At 44.8% G+C, this 14,271-nt stretch overlaps 1 protein-coding gene across 2 annotated transcripts in view; it reads left to right on the plus strand.

Moving 5' to 3' along the window:
• Positions 1 to 1,100: 1,100 nt before the first annotated feature.
• The window catches only part of PCOLCE2 (procollagen C-endopeptidase enhancer 2), an 87,077-nt gene continuing 73,906 nt past the window's right edge, over positions 1,101 to 14,271 (plus strand). The window contains exons 1-2 of one of the 2 annotated variants that reach the window (XM_089331095.1): positions 1,101 to 1,298; positions 2,241 to 2,360. Coding sequence is in view for 1 of the 2 variants with exons in the window: in XM_002716591.6 (XP_002716637.3) it covers positions 1,216 to 1,298; positions 2,241 to 2,349 (192 nt within the window). In the remaining variant the exon portion in view is untranslated. The remainder of the gene's footprint in view (positions 1,299 to 2,240; positions 2,361 to 14,271) is intronic. The other variant, XM_002716591.6, reaches the window with a different exon arrangement.

The following is a 14,271-nucleotide window of genomic DNA, read 5'->3' on the forward strand; positions in this document are numbered from 1 at the left end:
CTTCCTGTAGCCAGTTTTGCTTATTTCCTTTCCAGAAGTGTTTATGTTTTCAACATCAGAAGCTCATTATTAGAATTAAGGTCTTCATAATTACTACTCTAATGCTTGGGGGGGGGGGTTTGGATTAAAAAGGTGAAAATAATTTCGAAGGAATAACACAAATAAGGCATCAGAATTAAGTTTATATCTCCCACGGGTGTTGTGATAATTGAAAATTTCAGTGAATCCATTCTGTTCTGTTTATCCCTTTATTAATCCCTGGCTATTAGGAAACACTTAACAAAATAAAGGTTTGGAGGATTTTTTTTCTTCGTAATTAAATAAAGGAATGCCTTGGTTCCACAAGGCTAGAATTGTTCTTAGAAAAACAACTTCTCTGTAAACCCTGGCTCCTCAGTACCACAGAAGGTGATGGCTAGGAAAGCTCTTTTAATACGAGAAGCTAGCAAAAGACACCAAGTTCGGAACCTGACATCGGATGAGATGAAGGACTAAAGTTCTGTCCTCACTGTCGGACTCTGGCAATTCGCTCACACACGCGTGCCTGCGAACGCATTTCCAAATCCCCGCACAGGGGCTCCCTCCCCACTCATTCTTCCCCACCGAGAACACCAGAAGCTACCAGAGAAGCTACCGAGACTGTGCGCGCATTGACAGCAGAATAGAGGGGAATTAAAGACGACAGAATTGCAACCACCCCCACCCCCACCCCCAGCCCAGTTTCCCTTTTCTGTCCCCGGATCTGGGTGTTTGAGACAAGAAAGGAACCCCAGGTTTCCAATAAACAGCAAGCGCCAATACTTTTCAGCCACACAATGGGAGCAAAGCCCTCCCGGGGAACAGTCTGGAGGTTCCCTTGGCGTCCTCCTCGCCACAGCCCCGGGCGGGACGTGAAGGGGTCTCCGGGTGCGGCCAGGAGGCGCCCGCCCCGGGAGAGGCGGCGGCTCTGGTCTCGGAGCCGCCCCTGCTGCGGCCGAGAACAAACGGGATATTCAGCCGCGGCCTGTGGCTGCCAGAGCCGCTCCTCAGGGGAAATTAGGCGTCGAGTCAGCCTGCGCAGGAATCGCCTTTAAAAGCGCCCCCGCCAGCCGGCCGCGCACACGGCTCCCTGGGCTCCCCGCCGCGGCGTGAGTGCGAGTGCGAGCGCGCGTGGATGCCGGTGTGAGCGCCGGCGCGCGCGCCGGTGGGGTGGAGCCCGGAGCGTCTACACCGGCCATGAGTCGCGCGAGCGCCTGGGCCCCGCTCTGCCTGCTGCTGGCCGCCGTCGCCCCGCTCTCCCGGCAGCAGCCCCCGGAGAGGTAACGCGACCCCCGCCCGTGCTCTCTTCCTCCGTCCCCGCAGGCTCCCCCGCCGCTCCTGGGCGGCCGGTGACCCAGCGCGCGACCCTGCGCTCACCCCGGGGCGCACGTGTCCGCGCCCCCGCGTGGGCTCCGCCTGGGACCCCGCACCCCCAGGCGGCGCCTGCCCGCGGGGCTGCCTCCGTGTCGCCAAGCCACCACGTGGCGGGCTTCATCTCGCCGCCTCTCCTCAGAAGTTAACGGGGGGCGGAGGGCCGCACTGGGGCGCCAGTAGCGCCTGCTGTTTACCGCGGTTCCTTTCCCCAGCGAGGCTTTGCCCGGAGACGGAAGCCTAAGGGAGAACCGGGGAGCGCCCTGGGAGCCGCTCGGGAGAGTTAACTCTTCCTCAGCCTCCGCCGGCCTCGGGACCCGAGCTGTGGGAACACCCCTAGTCGCAGCCCAAGGCCAACTTTGGCTTCTTCTGTTACACCGCCGTCGACTGCGGACTCCCCTTCCCGTGGCCAAGATGCTGAGAAACGGGGAGGACAATGGAGCAGCTCCCCAAATCTCAGCACTCAAAACTTTCTGTATTGAACAAGTTGCTTGCGTCTTTAAGACCAACGCGCCCCCCTCAGCGTGGCTCTCACCTCTCTCCCCCTCCTTCCCCTCAGTGAATTTGATCCATTTTCTGTTTTTCTTGCAAAACTTTGCCCCTTCCTGCGGGACTTGATGGCGTGTCTGTGGTCTTGTATTATCACGGCGGAGACAGATGGCAGCTGATCTGAATGCTTTATCAGGCTCTAATTGAAGTCATTCTAAGAACTAGCAAGCCTTCAGATGTTTGATCTGGGGCAGGCGTTTTTCAAACCGTGTTACCTTTTCTCCATTTATCATTGCTACACGTTGCTGAAGCTGAGACCAGGTTTCCAGTGAAGTGTGCCCGTCTCGCTTGTGTTTCCCCAGACCTGTTTTCACATGTGGCGGCATTCTTACGGGAGAGTCTGGATTTATTGGCAGCGAAGGCTTTCCTGGAGTGTACCCTCCAAATAGCAAATGTACTTGGAAAATCACAGTAAGTAAAAGGTATTCTCCTGGAAGTGGGTATTGGAAACGGTGGAAGGATTTAAGTTGGCGGCAAATGCCCGAAATCGTGAAACGTTGGCTTGACCTCAACTATTTGGGAGATTTTTGACTAACAGATCGCGTAGTGTCCTGCATTAGCGTTTAGTAAGGGCACGAGATAATGCTTGAAGAAAAACATGAAAGCAGATGTGTTTCTGGAAGCCCAGCCTTGAGTCAGTTGAGTTTTATGGATTCATGTTGAAAGCTGTTAGGGTGACCTTTGAAAGTGATTTGTTGCTCATGCCTTGCATAAATTCCCAGTGGGGAAGAGAAGACCAAAGGAGGTGCTTAATACCCATTAGGAAAAGGAGAAGAAAAGAAACAACCTGTTTAAAGTTCCCTGGTTGAAACCACCACGAGGGAAATTGAAGAACAGAGTAGTAACATGGAGAGGAGAGGGGCTAAATAGCAAGCAAGGGTAAATGAAGTAGGCATGCTGGCTAGAAGTGGCTTAGCTCAACTGAGTCAAGAAAAGAAGCTGGGTTGAGAGTTTTCTTAAAAAACCAGAAGTCTGAGTGTTGAGTCCTCTAAGTCGAGTCACTGTTCCTGTCGGCATAGCAATGACTGTCAGCTTCTTCGTGGTTTATTTTTTTGTTGCTGCTGAGAAGCTGTGTGGTACTTCACATCGCTTCACTGAGAGCTCCTGTCAGTTCGTGCAATTTACGGATTATGATTGTTAAAAAGCAGCTACCTGTGACTGCAAACCAGCACCAGGTGTGTCAGGCACTTGCTGTGCCAAGTTGTGGACGAGCGTGAGCTCCCTGGGTCTGCCAAACCTCTCTGTGACGTGGTGATGATTATGACTGTACCAACCAGATGGGGAAGCGGAGGCCTGAGCTGATGGAAATTGATCCAACAGCTGGTAAGCCCAACTTGATGTACAGTAAAACTTATTTTGCAGTAAAGCAAGGATACTTGGCAGGTAGACACAAGTGATCCCCTTCTGTAACCTAAGACTTGGCTCTTACATATGAGTTGTCTTCCTCTAAAATGCCAATCATTGGATGAGCTCATACAGATTTCATAATGCTACGAGAAAAGAAGTCATAGAATGTTAGCATACATGTGAAATAAGGCTCTAAGACAGCTTGGTTTCCATGTTATCATTGTTTTAATTTTATTAAATGACTGCACGTTCAAAATGACCCAAGGAAGTTACTAGCTGAGAGGTACCATGTGCCAACCAAGCAGAAAATTCATGGAACAGTGTTGGTTTGCATCACACTTTGACTGCAGGGGTAGGTATGGTGATGATTTTCCTTGATAAAGGAGGGTTTGTCTCTGGATGGGCCTGATGGTCTCATTTGTACCTTTTTGGGCAGGGGGGATTATAATAGGTACTCTGTTGGCTGTAGAGACTCTCTTCCACTTAGGATGGGGTTATGTCCTGATAAATCCATTGTGCATGAAAAATATAGATCAAAACTCCGGTGGGTTCACCTCACCTACCGACCATCCTAGGTTGGCGCCGCTGTGGAGGTGTGGCTCACTGTAAGCCGCCACTGCCCGGCATTGCAGATCATTGGCCTGGTTTGAAGTATGGTTCCTACTTAATGTGTACTGCTTGCACCTCACTGTAAAGTCAAAAAATCGTGACGTGGAACCAATGTAAGTCAGGGACTGTCTGTTACAGAAAGCGAGAGCCGGTGAGCTCACCTCCCTGGGTTCAGATTCTCCTTCAGCGCTCACAGATGCTGTGGCAGGGGCTACCACTGATCGGAACCCCGGGAACTTGTTCCATCGATGACAAAGTATGAGGCTTCTTAGGCAGTTTCCGCATAGTTTATTGAAGTGAAGGGGCGGAAATTCCTACCCCTGATGGAGCAGGCAGGCATTGTAGAAGAGACTGAGAGCCCAGTCTGTGTTCAGACTGGGGTTTTTATGGACAGGAGTGTGTGTCCTGGTTTCTTCTCCCCCTACCACCTCTCTGACATACTACTGGGTGGAGGGCTTCCTGGGTGTGGCAGTCCTCCCATCTAGTCCCTTTGATGAAGAGCAAATGAAACTCCCCTGAGCTGCCCCCAGGGAGAGGGCTGAAGCCAACCTGACAAGGTTATAAAACAAGATCAATTACTTCAGGAATGGAATTCCCCGAAACAAACCCCTCTGGATGATCCTGGCCATCAAGGTTTTTCTCTATCGCCTTCAGCCCAGTGGTCAGAACCTTGTCCAGCCAGCTGCATCACTCCCCAAGTCTGTGAATTCCTTTTGAAAAAGGATAGTTGAGGATGCCTAGGGCTAAGGCAGACAGACCAGGGGCTGGCTCCTGCTGTCAGGGCTTGTTTCCTCATTCCATTGGGTGTAAATTCATTTTCCTTAAAGCTTCTCATTTTCTCCAGCCCCTCCTAGGCACGTAGGCTGGTGTCTGCCTAGCTGCCTTAACAGCAGGAAGAAGACACAATAAGGTGGGGTATGTCAAGTTCTTCAGCTCAGTGTCTGAGTTAGGGGCTGCGGGGAGAAGATGGGTTGAACTAATCAAGGAGGCCATTGTGCCTGAAGCACAGTGAACAAGGAGGGTTGGGAGAGCAGAAGCCCGAGAAAAGGAGAGCAGGACTGTAGGCCAGGGTGACAGCTGTGACTTTTGACTAGGAAGCCTTGGGAGGATCTTTGGCAGAGGGTACAATCCTCTGGTCCTAGATCATGTGGCTGCTCGGGGGAAGATGAACTGTGAGAAGAATGGGAGCAGACCATTTGGGGAAGGTCTCATGATATCCAGGAAAGAGCGTGGTAGAGTGGACAAGGTTGGGAACAAAGAGGATGAAAGGGGGACTCTTCTTTCTTGAGTGCTTTCTCAACAGTTCTGCCTGTAGTTAGGATGTAGGGTATCACCTGAGAGGCTGTAGGCACCCCTGTTCCGGATCAGAACTGGTCTCATCCAAGGCAATGTCTGAGGCTTCCCAAAGCTGGTTTCATCCAGTCCATTTTCTTGCTCTTGCAGTCAGTAAACTAAGAATATAATCTTTACTGGGTGATTGAGTATCACTTTTATTAAAACATTGGAGACCTCTTGAGATGGAAGAGTCTCAGAGTGGCCCTCAAGCATCATTTCCTGTAACTGCAAAGAAAAATCCTGTGCAAGTTCACCTGCTTCCCATTCTGTTCTTCCAAAGTGAAGATGTGCCCTAGCTCGGTGGCCTTCGTCTCCAAACGCCTTTCCTTGTATCTTCTCAGCAGGAGAATGAGGAAAGTCTGATTTTTATATCTGTATTTTTTTTTTAAGATTTATTTATTTGAAAGTCAGAGTTACACAGAGAGGAAAGGCAGAGAGATCTTCCATCTGCTGGTTCACTCCCCAATTGGCTGCAACGGCCGGAGCTGCGCCAATCCGAAGCCAGGAGCAGCTTCTGGGTCTCCCACATGGGTACAGGGGCCCAAGGACTTGGGCCATCTTCTACTGCTTTCCCAGGGCATAGCAGAGAGCTGGATCAGAAGTGGAGCCTATGATCTTGAACCAGCGCCCATATGGAATGCCAGCGCTTTAGGCCAGGGCTTTAACCGCTGCACCACAATGCTGGCCCCCGTATGTTTTAATAAAGGTGAGCGCCAGTGGTTACAGCCAAACTCTTAACTCATCACACTGGATCTTTTGGTGTGGAAGTAAATAGCTCGCCAATTGGAAACTCAGACTTAGGTTTACAAAACATACTTTAACATTATTACAGCAATTTCTTGGACAGCTTCTCTGTCCAACACTATCTATTTTGGCTATTTAAATTTAAACTAATAAGCTAAAAATTGAGTTCTTCCATCCTACTAGGCATGTTTCAAGTGTTCAGTAACCATTTGTGGGTAATAGTTGCCATCTTGGGCAGTAAATAATAAGAATATTTCTGACATCAAAAAGTTCCCCAGGATAGTGCTGTTCTAGAGAATTTTTGAAGTTACTTTGACTCAAGTGAAGGTATGTTGAGGATGGAAGGTATGTTGAGGATGAAGGTAGTCTGAGCTCCTCAGTTATATCTCTGCTTTGCAGGTGGGGAAGCTGCGACTGGAACTCAGGTTTTGTGACTCAGCTTTATCTTCTGGCTACAGGGCCTCAAATAGACTTAGGTTTTACTAATTAATTTTTCTGAGTATGTTCTCAAAACGTGTGGCTAGAGATTCAGTCTGAGATTGAAGGCTAAGTCATGATGGGGTTGAGGCTTCATTTCCTATAGGAGTTGATGAAGGGACTCTAAGCTATGGGACATCTACAGAAGATCCCCCAACCCTCATGTAAGGGGAGGAGAGTGCACATTGAGCGATTTGACAGCTAAGCCATGTATAATCCTTTGGAAAATGGGGTCTGCTCTTCTGAGCAGGATTGGGGTGAGGCAGAAGTCACCCTCATTAACTTAAGAATGAGAACCAGTAACTCCGCCTGTATGAAGCCCTGCAGCAAAAAGTGGAACTTCAGTTGTTGCTGTACCACCGTCCTGCTCCTGGTAGAGCGGCCTTCTTGCAAGGATCGTGTGCAGTAGACAGGAGTGATCGCCACGAGTCTTTGTGATACAGTTCACTGCTGCGCAGCAAGACGCAGAGAAGAATGCGCCAGGCACAGTGCTGGGTACTGGAGACACACAGATGACTGCAGATGTGTGCTGGGGGTGTTTTATGTTCCTGGGGCTCTGCGTGGGAAGTGAGATAAAACCATGAGGCACCTTGCATTCTTGGCTGCACGGTCACCCCTGGCATTTGACTCACTTCACAAGTGAGGAAGCGGAGTCTAAAGCAACTTGTCTTCCCTGATAGTCCGGTAAATGGTATGAAAAGACCCCACTGCATTTTCTGACTCCATGGTACGTTGACAGTCTTACACACTGACTTATCAAGTAACCCCTCACCAACATTCACTGAGCACCTACTGCTGTGCAGTAGGCAGTCAGCTGGGCATAAAAAGGGCACTGTTTCTGTCCTCAGCGAGTAGTTTGGACAGGAGAACCTGGAATGGTTATCTGTAAGTTATGATCCTAACTGTAAGTAGTTTTTAAGTGTTGGTAATTTCCAATAAGGCTTGTTTACCATGTAAAAAGTTATGGAAGGTCCTAGATTATTTAAGATGAAAATAACTATCGCCTTTTGCACAGAGTAAAAATGTGGTGACTCATTTTATATCTGTGCTACTCTGACTTGAGAAGTTATTCCCGTGTCTTTTGGAAACCTTTGCTTGACCTAAGAGTGCTGTTTTGCTTGTGCCTTGATATTATCCAAAAACACCAAATAGACAGTTACAGAAAGGCATTCCAGTCACTTTGTGACTTATGTATGTTAAAGTCATCATACTGCAGCCATCCTCCAGAAGCCTGATTAAATTCAAATGGCATTCACATTTAGTGCAGAGAACTAATAGATCAAAAGTGTGATTGGGATTTATGTCTGTCTCCCCAATAATGTTTATATGACTTCATGAGAAGAAAGTCCACGGTGGTAGGCATGGGGTTGTATGAAAGTTGAGACATGTGTGACATATGTGAGACATCTGTAAGATCGGTGCTAGGTATATAATGTGCAAAACTGAATTTAGGCAGGAACTCAACATTTAAGTTACTTGATTATGCCTAAGGGTATAGCAAGGGGTTCTAAAATTACTGTAACTATTATTTGCCTGGTATAACCACAGCAGAAGAGATATAGGAATGGAATTTTGACCTTAAACACACCTTTCCTGGCTTTAAACTATACATAAGAATAAGAATTATATAGAAACTTAAGTTTCAATCTGCCATGGTTTTTAAAAAAAATTGTATACATTTGTTCTAGGCTCAGTTATGACAACAGCCTGAATAGTAATTTTTTTCTGAATAGTAGTTTAACATAGTGCTTGAATTAATATTATTTACAACTAAGGATAGTAAAACTGAGTGCAGTTAGCAGAGAATATCTGCAAATCCACATTTTAGAACCATATGAGTGGGATAAAAGCACTACAGATGGGTTTTTTGGCTTGTTTTTAACTAGGAAAGTATAATTCAGAAGTTATGATTCTAGTGACACATTAACTGTTCTAGTCAGCTTTCAGTTGATAAGATAGTGGAAGGATTAAAAAAATGTTCTTGTCACCTTAAATCCTGTGGGAAGCAGAACAAATATACATTCCAAATAAATAAGCAAGTAGTTGACATTCCTCACCCCAATGCCACCACCCTTTGGAGCCTCAATCCAGCTTTTCTAAATTTGTTTAGTTTTCTGCTTGCTTTTGAGGGCTTCTGTTACTTGTTTTTTATTGCTTTCTCACATGGAAATCCAGTATGTTTTTATTAATTGAAAACCCAATGTTAGAAAAATATTGGCACTGCTTGTATTTTTAGTGCTGTGTTCAGGCAGATGCTTTAGAAAGAGTTTAATGAGCAGAGAGGAAAATGAGAACACAAAAATGAAGTCTTCATTGGGTATTTTTTTTTCTGAAAGGGATTTTCTTTAATAATATATCTGTGACCAAAGAAATCATTCTTTCCTGAAATATCAGTATAGCAGTATAACAAATGATCATTTTTTTTTAAACAATCTAAATTGAGAAGGTATTTAATGGAAATAAAATGCCTGAGCAGGAGTTTTATGTGTTATTAAACAGACTAATGAAATTATTTCCACATCCCTTGCCACTTCTGGAGTTTAACTTATGATATTATGGGCAGATTTGAGTTTTTCTGCAAGCTTATAGATTCCTTAAATTCTATATCATTTAAAAGAGTGGTCTCATTGGCTGATTGCTTTATGCTGGAGGCCAGAGAAGTGTCTATTTTAGAGAGCTCCAACCCGTGAGGGTTCCTTTGATTTCCACCCTGCTCTGCTCAGAGTTAGGGGAGTGTTCTTGTGGATGGTTTCTGTCCCTGTTCCTTGCACAGAGAAATGCTCTATGTATGGATTGTTGTTCCTTGATCCTATGAAAAATGTAATCACCACCCTTAGCTTACATAGTTGCACCTTATAACCTAGCAGCTTTGTCAACAGTGATAGCCATGGTTTGAGATGCCCTTGACTTTCTAACTCTAGGAATTTGGGGGACAAGAAGTGTTTTCTTCAGATACATTATTTGTTAGCTCATGGGAGTCAGTGTAGCAAGACTTTGGCAAACCAAAATATAAACATCCAAAAATAAATGGAACACCCACAGAGGAGGAGGGAGTGGAGTTAAAGCTGGCCAGGACACCAGCCTTGCCGTTAAATATCACCTCTTTCATCACCTCACCCCAAGACACTCTGAGCACTACCTATAATAAGACAGTGTTTTCCAAAATGCAAAGTGATGGAGAGACCACTTCATCAGAAATGGGCTGTTAACATGGGCCAGGCTAACAAAAAAGGGGTATGGGAAAGCCAGTGGCAATTCTGCTAAGTGCTCTTAGAAAGGAATAAGGAGTTGATGGCTATACACAGGCCTTCTAGCATTCCTGGGCTGTCAACCTCCTCTGAGGACACTGTCAGTCACTCAAGCTGTGTATGAAGTATCTACTGGAGACCTGGTGCTGGATTGGGCACTGAGACTACACTGATTGGAAAATCACATCCCTGAGTAGCCGGCTGTCGCTGATCGGGGAGATGTCCCCAGAACGAGTAACGAGGGATGGCATGGCAAGGATCATGGAGGGTTGTGTGTGATGTTGCTCAGTCACTAGACAGATGGGCAGTGGAAGAATCATACCGATGTGGATTTGAACCCTGTTTTGCCCTTTATTAGGTATTTGATGAAGTTTCTGGAACTTTCTACAGTTGGTGTCTTGGACATAATGGGCAGACATGCCTTCTTAGGGGTGGTGTGAGGATTGTAGGAGGTAGCAAATGAAAGGCCCTTGGCACAGTGCTTGGCACAAGGTGCTTAATAAATGGTAGTGGTGGTGTTTTGTTTTTTTAATCTCTGTTCCAGGGCTGTAATAAGAAAGAAAGGTGTAGTGTTTGTGTAGAACTGTCTACAAGCCAGCTTGTTTGCAGCTCGATGGTAGTTCCCCTGGGGCATGGCGAGTTCCCATTGGAAATACTCACTCCTGCTCACTGTGCCCTTTCTTCATTGAAAACATGATCTTTCATCAGGCTTAATCCACAGAAGCACTTCCAAACCCTCCCTTCAACCAGATCCCTCACACCCCAGCACCAACCGAGAGTGCCTCTTGGCTTTGAAAGTAGGGAGTTTAAGGAGCAGAGAAAGGATTTTCAGTTAAAAGTTGCAAATAGTTTTTTTTGTCTTTAGAGATATTTTAATTCACCTTTGGGTTCTCAAATCACCAGTATGGGCCTCTTAAGTTATATAAATTAAGTAAGGAGTGTATTCATTTATTCCTAATAGGCATACCGTGATATAGTAGTTAGGATTATAATTTTTATGAAGGTTTTTATTTAATGAATACAAATTTCATATGTACAGCTTTTAGGAATATAGTGGTTCTTCCCCGACATTCTGCACCCCCACCCCACTCCTATCCCACCTCCTACTCCCCTCCCATTCCATTTTTCATTAAGATTCATTTTTAATTGACTTTATATACAGAAGACCAACTCTACACTGAGAGATTTGAACAGTTTGCACCCACACAAAGTATAAAGTACTGTTTGAAGACAAGTTTTACTGTTAATTCCCATAGTACAAGTCATTAAGGACAGAGGTCCAACATGGGGAGTAAGTGCACAGTGACTCCTGTTGTTGATTTAACAATTAACATTCCTTTATTTTTTACATCAGTGACCACCCGAGGCTCTTGTCATGAACTGCTAAGGCTATGGAAGCCTTTTAAGTCCACAAACTCTATCAGTATTTAGACTGAGCCATTTGCAAAGTGGAAGTTCTCTTCCCTTCAGAGAAGAGTACAGGATTATACTTTCTAAGAGTGTAGATTCTGGAGCCAGGCTGCCTGCATTGAAGTAGCAGCCCCCCTGTTGTGGTGGTGGTGGTGTCTCCAGAGACAACCTCCAATAACCACACTTCTGGGATCCTCCGGCACTGACTCTGGGCTGGCCTGGTGAAGTAAATAGAGTGGGCAGAAGTAATCCTGTGTGACTCTGCAGCTAAGGAATAAGAAGTCTTGTGGCTTCTGCCTTTGTACTTTAAAATGCTCACACTGGGGGAAGCTGGCTGCCATGGAAGCACCACCGTGCTGGGAGGAAGCCCAAGCTAGCCTCGTGGAGAGGCTTCATGGAGACCGTCTCCAGAAGTTCTGGTCTTCCCAGCCAAGATGCTACATACGTGAGTACAGTCATCTTGGAAGGCCAGCCCGGGTTAGCCTGCAGAGACTTCAAGACACAGCTGCTGACTGACAGTGGTCATATGAGAGAATTCAAGCAAGAACCATCCACCTGAGCCAGAGAACACACAGAGCAATAAGAAAGAAGAAAAGTGCATTGTGTTAAGCCACTGAGTTTTGGGATGGTTTGTTGTGTAGTAGCAGGTTACCAAAACTGTTACTTACTGGCTGTATTACCTTGGGTATTAACTCTGTGCTTCAGTTTGTTCATCTGTAAAGTGGGAATATTATTATTCCTTGCCTCACTGGATTGCTTTGGGAGTTATTACATGTATGTCATTAAAACAGTGCCTAGAACATGGCAAACTACTGGAAAAACAATGTTCATGAAATATTTGTTGAGCACTTAATGTATCAAGCTCTATTTTATATTCTGAGAATTTCTCTTTTCAACATTTTTTCTTTTCATGTATTTCAGAGATACAATTTTTTTTAAAAATTTTAGAAAGCTTTTATTTAATAAATATAAATTTTATAGGTACAACTTTCAGAATATAGCAGTTCTTCCCCCCCATACCCACCCTCCCACTCCCAACCATCCCACCTCCTACTCCCTCTCCCATCTCATTCTTCATTGATTCATTTTTAATTATCTTTATATACAGAAGATCAACTCTATACTAAGTAAAGATTTCAACAGTTTTCACAGAGACACACAAAGTATAAAGTACTGTTTGAAGACAAGTTTTATCATTAATTCTCACAGTACAACACATTAAGGACAGAGGTCCTACATGGGGAGCAAGGGCACAGTGACTCTTGTTGTTGATTTAACAGTTGACACTCTTATTTATGACCTCAGTGATCACCCGAGGCTCTTGTCTTGAGCTGCAAGGCTATTGAAGCTTTTTGAGTCCACAAAATCCGTCAGTATTTAGACAGGGCCATATGCAAAGTGGAAGTTCTCTCCTCCCATCAGAGAAAAGTAAATCTTTCTTGATGGCCCCTTTCCACTGGGATCTCACTCACAGAGATCCTTAGTGTGGATCATTTTTTGCCATACTGTCTTGGCCTTCCATGCCTGAAGTGCTCAGAGATACAGTTCTAAGAAGATAAGTGCACTTCCCTTCTCTCAGTCCTCCTTCCTTCCTTTTTTTTTTTCCTTTAATTTTTGTAATAGCATATTTTCAGTTTACTTTGTAATCATAGGCTTGGGGCACCACTAACCATAATGTTCGGCAAGTAAAAAGTAGGAAGACCATTGTTTCACTGTAATAAAGATAAGGGCTATAAACAGTAATCAAATCATATCACTTTCATTCTTATAATTTTTTAAAAAATTTTATTTGAAAGTCACAGTTGCACAGAGAAGGAGAGGCAGAGAGGGAGGGAGGGAGGTCTTCCATCCTCTGGTTCACTCTGCAATTGGCTGCAGCAGTCAGAGCTATCCCAATCTGAAGCCAGGATCTTCCTCTGAGTCTCCATGTGGGTGAAGGGGCCCAAGGACTTGGACCATAAGCAGAGCTGGATCAGAAGTGGAGCAGCTGGGACTTGAACCAGTGCCCATATAAGATGCCAGCACTACAGGCAGTGGCTTTACCTGCTATGCCACAATGCCTGCCCCCAATCTTATACTACTTTTGTATTCTGTATTAACTACCACATCAGAGAAAACTAATGACATTTGTCTTTTTGGACTGGCTTATTTCCTAAGCATAATGGTCTCCAGTTGCACCCATTTTGTTACAAAAGATGGGAGTTAATTCTTTTTTATGGCGGAGTAGTATTCCATTGTGTATGTATACCACATTTTCTTTTATCTGCTCATCATCAGTTCATGGATGTATGGGTTGATTCTATATCTTGGCTACTGTGAACTGAGCTGCTGTAAACACGGGGGTACAAATAACTTTCATATACTGATTTCATTTCATTTGGGTAAATTCCCAGGAGTAGGATTGCTGGGTCATATCATAGATCTATTTTCAGATTTCTGAGAAATCTCCATACTGTCTTTTAGAATGGTTATGCAAGTTAACATTCCAACCTACAGTCTATTAAGCTACTTTTTTCTCCATGTCATCAACATTTATTTTTTGATTTTTGGATGATAGCCATTCTAACTGGGATGAGATGAAATCTCATTGTAGTTTTTGTTTGCAAATCCCTGATGGCTAGTAATCCTGAGCATTTTTTCATGTGTCTGTTGGCCATTTGTATTTCATCCTTGGTAAAATGCCTGTTCATGTTCCTGGCCCATATCTTGACTGGATTGTTCATTTTGCTGTTAAATTTCTTGAGTTCCTTATATATTCTCGATATTAATCCTTTATCACATGCATAGTTTGCAAATATTTTCTCCCATTCTGTTGGTTGTCTTTCCACTTTGATGAGTGATTCCTTTGTTGAGCAGAAGCTTCTTGGCTGGATGTAATCCCATTTGTCAATTTTTGGCTTTGATTTTCTGTGCTTCTGGGGTCTTATCTAAGAAGTCTTTGCTTATGCCAATGTCTTGTAGAGTGTCTCTGATGTTTTCCTCTAGTAATTTGATGGTATCCATGGTTCATTGTGAGTTGAATTTTGGATAGGGTATAAGGAAGAGGTCTAGTTTGATAGTTCTGCATGCAGAGATCCAGTTTTCCCAAAACCATTTGTTGAAGAGATTGTCCTTTCTCCAGAGAGTGGATTTTAGCTCATTTGTCAAAGGTTAGCTGGTTATA

Source organism: Oryctolagus cuniculus, chromosome 4, assembly GCF_051225735.1.
Source record: "Oryctolagus cuniculus isolate XC-2025 breed Fujian yellow rabbit chromosome 4, ASM5122573v1, whole genome shotgun sequence".
In the NCBI taxonomy this organism is placed as follows: Eukaryota; Metazoa; Chordata; class Mammalia; order Lagomorpha; family Leporidae; genus Oryctolagus; species Oryctolagus cuniculus.